Source organism: Penaeus monodon, chromosome 6, assembly GCF_015228065.2.
Source record: "Penaeus monodon isolate SGIC_2016 chromosome 6, NSTDA_Pmon_1, whole genome shotgun sequence".
Taxonomy (NCBI): domain Eukaryota; kingdom Metazoa; phylum Arthropoda; class Malacostraca; order Decapoda; family Penaeidae; genus Penaeus; species Penaeus monodon.
In genome coordinates this window covers 25726932-25731931 of record NC_051391.1, presented here as the reverse complement: position 1 = coordinate 25731931, position 5000 = coordinate 25726932, and the positions used below count along the sequence as shown (strand labels likewise).

At 46.0% G+C, this 5000-nt stretch overlaps 1 protein-coding gene across 1 annotated transcript in view; it reads right to left on the bottom strand.

Annotated features, from left to right (window-relative positions):
• The window catches only part of LOC119573759 (zinc metalloproteinase nas-4-like), a 29589-nt gene that overhangs the window by 5409 nt on the left and 19180 nt on the right, over window positions 1–5000 (bottom strand). The window contains exons 3-4 of the mRNA XM_037920863.1: window positions 4186–4285; window positions 3912–4041 (exon numbers count right to left, since the gene is read on the bottom strand). Of these exons, the coding sequence (XP_037776791.1) occupies window positions 3912–4041; window positions 4186–4285 (230 nt within the window). The remainder of the gene's footprint in view (window positions 1–3911; window positions 4042–4185; window positions 4286–5000) is intronic.

Genomic DNA, 5000 nt, shown 5'->3' with positions numbered 1-5000 from the left:
GCTATCGTGGGAATTAAATGGCTGCCCTCTCAGAGATGAGAAGACCTGGTAGCAGCACGATCAGTGTGGGTGGCTACACCTACTAGTGGTCAGGCCGCAGCTATGGTCACCACCTCCACGGTGTAGCCATAGCCATCTCCAGCCGACTTCAGCCCTCGGTAGTTAAGGTGACACCGATTGATGAGCATATTATGGCAATGAGACTGAAGCATGCTTTTAGCTTCATGTCTCTTATTGCTGTATATGCTCCTACCCATGTATGTAAAATTGATGTGAAAGAGGCGTTTTACATCAAACTTGCATCTGTGGCAGACAATTGCCCCCGGTGAGATATTCGCATTGTTCTGGGCGACTTCAGTGCGGTATCCGGCTGTGACCGAGCTGGCTACGAGATGTCTGTCAGCCCCCATGGCTCGGGAGCTGATCCCAGCAGGGAGAATAAATCCTTCTCCGAGACTTTGCTAGGTCCCAGAAAATAAGGATCTCTGGCTCCTGGTACCAACGCTCCAACCCGTATCGCTGGACATGGTACAGCAATAAGGGTACAGTGGCCAAGGAGATTGACCACATTCTTGTCAGCATGCGATGGAGGATCTTCCAGAATTGCAGGGTTTACTGGAGTGCCGAGTTCTGTGGCACTGACCATGGGCTGGTTGTGGCTACCCTGTAGGTCCACTTCAAAACTCCCTGTCCCTCCAATGGCCACCCTAAGGTGTTTCACCTGGAAGGACTAAGAGAGGAGAAACACTCGAAGCAGCTCAGCTCTGTCGTCCTCCATGGCTTGGAAGCTGATCCCAGCAGGGAGAATAGCCTCCTTCTAAAGGAGGAGTGTGCCTGTGGGTTCACCATGGCAGTCTCTGACTGATTCACAGAACTCGACAACCTGATGGACCCAGTTGCTCTGTGGGAGCTCTTCAAGCACGTAACACTCGAAGCAGCTCAGGAGGGCAAGGCAGAATTCCATCTCCCTGGAGACATTAGAGGCCACTGAAGCATGTCGCAAGGCTCAGCTGAATGGTAATCAAGTCTTGTGTCACTCCATGGTGCATAGGGCTCGGACACTGCTGAGAAGGGACAAGGAACAGTTAATCAGAAAACTTGCTTAGGAGATTGAAGGCCCTTTCTTGGTAAACGACCTTTGCCCTGCCTACCAAGCCCTGAGAAAGTTGAACTCTAAGCCCTCCTCACAGATGACTGCAGTCCGATCAATGGATGGATGGATCACCTCAGATCATGTTGGGGTTCGTGAACGTTGGGCTGAGTATTTTGAGCAGTTGTACCAGGTATAGCCTCCAACAGTTAGCTTGGATGCAAGCAATGTCACAGCGCCTGTGCTGGACCCACCCATCAGCAAGGAACCTCCTACCCTAACAGAGGTTTGGATGGCGATTTCCAAACTGAAGAATGGGAAAGCTGCAGGCATATGTGATATCCCTGCTGAACTGCTAAAGGCTGGGGGTGAACCTGTGGCTCGGGGCCTGCATACAGTCCTGACTGCTATCTGACAGTTTGGTACCATTCCCCCTGACTTACTGAGGGACATGGTCATCCCTCTCTGGAAGGGGAAAGAGGATCATTGGGATTGTAGCAACTACCATGGCATTACACTGCTCAAAGTACCAAGGCAAGGTTCTCACCCATATTCTTCTGAAACAGATCTGCAACCACCTACTGAGGCATCAGAGACCGGAGCAATCTGGATTTACTCCTGGCAGTCTGGATTTACTCCAGACCGTATACTAGCGCTTCGAGTAATTGTGGAATACCGTCGTGAGTTTGGTCGTGGGCTGCTTGCAACCTACATCGACCTCAAGAAGGCGTTTGACTCGGTGCATCGGGAATCGCTATGGGAGATTCTTAGACTCAGGGGAATTCCAACACAGATTATTGGCCTAATAGCAAGCCTTTATACTGGTACTGAAAGTGCTATAAAGTGTGGTGGGGGTCTGTCGAACTTCTTCCCTGTTAATTCAGGGGTGAGGCAAGGCTGTGTCTTTGCACCAACACTTTTCAACACCTGTATAGATAATGGGCAGAGCTACTAGCCAAAGTCAGTGTGGAGCAACATTAGGCAATATCAAGGTCTCAGACCTTGACTTTGCCGACGATATTGCTATCCTATCTGAGTCCTTGGAGTCACTGGTAGCGGCTCTTGATGCATTTAGCAATGAGACGAAGCCCTTAGGCCTAGAGGTCTCCTGGACCAACACCAAGATTCAGGATTTTGGGGGCCTGTTAGGGGAACCTGTTCACTTGATCCATGCTTGTGGCGAGGACATTGAAGTTACAGAAAGTTTTACATACCTTGGTAGTATAGTCCATATCTCTGGGCTGTCAGACCAAGAAGTCAATAGACGGATTGGTCTGGCAATAGGAGCTATGAACTCGATCGGCAAGAGCATTTGGAGATGTCGGTACCTATACAGAAGGACCAAGCTGCATGTTTTCAAGGCCTTGATACCGCCAGTTTTGCTCTATGGAAGCGAAGCTTGGACGCTATCCAGTGTCTTGGAGTCTCATCTTGATGCCTTTTGTAACAAGTCCCTTCGCCGGATCATGGGGTACAGTTGGCAGGACCACATGTCCAACCGGTGGTTGCACCGTGAGACTAGCATGGGACCTTTTACTTGCATAATCCGGGATCGCCAACTCAGTCTATATGGGCACCTAGCTCGTTTCCCTGTGGACGACCCTGCCCATCAGGTTGTGTCTCTGTGAGATAACCCTACGTGGAGGAGGCCTGTGGGAGAGATCATGGCTTTGGCAGCTCGACGAGACCTGTCGCGAGGAATTAGAGATGGGCCGTGGGCCTGCCTGGAGACTTACCTCGAGGGATCCTCGTGGCTTGAAGTGATGGGTGGATGCGGCCATGCGACCCCGTCGGCGTTAGCCCCTTGATGATGATGATAATGATCATGTGAACGAAATTTAGGAGTATTGCTGCTTACAAACCCCGTTATAATGTTCGACAATAAAAAATTCAGAGCATTAACAGGAAAAGAAGTAATATAATCATCTCACTAAACAATGGCATAAAAAAGACAGTAGAAACCATCCAAATTAATTCTAGACTTTAAGAAAACTTGTCTAGTTAGGGTAAGTCCAGCTGGATCTCACAAGGTTTACTATGGTGGTCAGAATAAATAACTGGCGCATTGGACTCTACATTAATTACTCCCCTCACATCAGTTAATAAAAGATCTAAAAGACTGCCACATCTGTGACTTTCCCCATGGACTAACGGCTCACACCCAACAACATCTAAGAAATCTAAGGCAGAAATATCATGTCGGTCATTTACAATATAGAAGGATCTCAATATATATTTTCCTTCCTAAAATACTAGCATCTAGTGAATAGACACAATAGACATGAGATGGGCCTCTAGTAATGAATTTCAGGTTTAGCTTCAAGTTTGGATGGTCAGACTTTAAACAGTGATGTAAATGTTGCATTGCCGAAACGTGAATGCCTCGCTCAAAGATTAGAAAAATCCAACATGTTGGTACTTTCCTTGCTCTATCAAAGACGCCTTAAGTTTAACATCAATAACTACAATAGTATAAAAATCAAGTATTAACCTAGATATAGAAATAAGTAGTTGAAGATCAAAATCAACTATTCTGAAAAAAGAAATACATTTTAGTGTACAGGATAATTTCACAAAAGCGGTATCATAGCAAGAATGGATAGAATGCATCTGAATGTGCACCAACGAACAGGCTAAGGCCAGTAGAATACAAGGTCTGTTCAGGCTGTTTCAAAACTGTTACTGCACACGCCTGAGTTGTTATATCACAAACTATATCTTGAACACGTACTACTGAATAATGATGAAAATTACCTGTACAGGAATTAAATATTTAACGTCTGTATCTATCGACTCCACTGCAACTGACTGGCGTACTTACCCCGCAGGTTTCTCGACGGGCCAGACGAGGAGGTAGTCCTCGCGCATGCCGTCCCACGGCACGAATTTGATGCACGTCAAGAAATTCACTGTGGAGATGGCGGTTTCAATCACCATCCGCTCGCTCGGCACTGCAACGGAATACTTCTCTGTCATAGTGGCGAGCAACAAATGAAGATAAAACAAATTATAATAATTTGTCTCACTAGCTTGAGTGATGCTTCGGCGCCATACCCAAGGGCCTAGCGAAAGGCTCTCGAAGGCCATCTACTCACGGTAGAGGTCGCTGATGGCATAGGGCACCGTGTCGTTGGTCCAGCGCCGCTCCGGAAACACGTCCCACTTCAGGCCCACCCGCGTGTGGGCTATGAACTGCTGCACGGGAGAGGGTATGGTTAATACACATCGAAGAGGCAGGTGAGCTAAGAGAAGGGGAGAGAGTGTGGGTCTGTAGCAGAGCTGTATCATTGGATACTAATTAATTTCAATATGAATTTAACTATTTTTGAATAGCCTTTTTAGTAAGTGACTTGAAAATTACGGAGATTGCCCTTTATTTTTGGTTGAAAAAATGGAACTTCATAATCAAATTACACTTAACACTGAACAAAATCAATTAACATTGATCTAACATACTTCATTCACCTTGTGTTCCCGTTGTCGGTTCCTTTTAACCCTAAAATTGTCCTGTGATAAGTTTTGAGGCAGCCTTGCAAATACTCAGATGGTGTTGAAAATTTCAGCATATTTAATCTTATATAAAGATATAACATAATATCACAAAATTAACAATTTTAGGTCTGTCCTCTCTAATATGACCAATTATTTAACACTATATAATAAATTCTGCCCAGATTCTTGTCATCCACAATCAGCAATGAGCTATCGACCTTGGGAAACCAACATTGAAAGGACGATTTCAGAACCGGGTTATATATACACACATATATGAGTGCGTGTATGAGTGTGTGCGTGTGTCTGTATGAGTGAGTGGATAGGTGAGTGAGTGAGTAAGTGAGTGAGTAAGTGAGTGAGAGAGAAAGAGAAGGTGTGTGTGTCGGTATCAGTATATGCATATAAACATTTATAC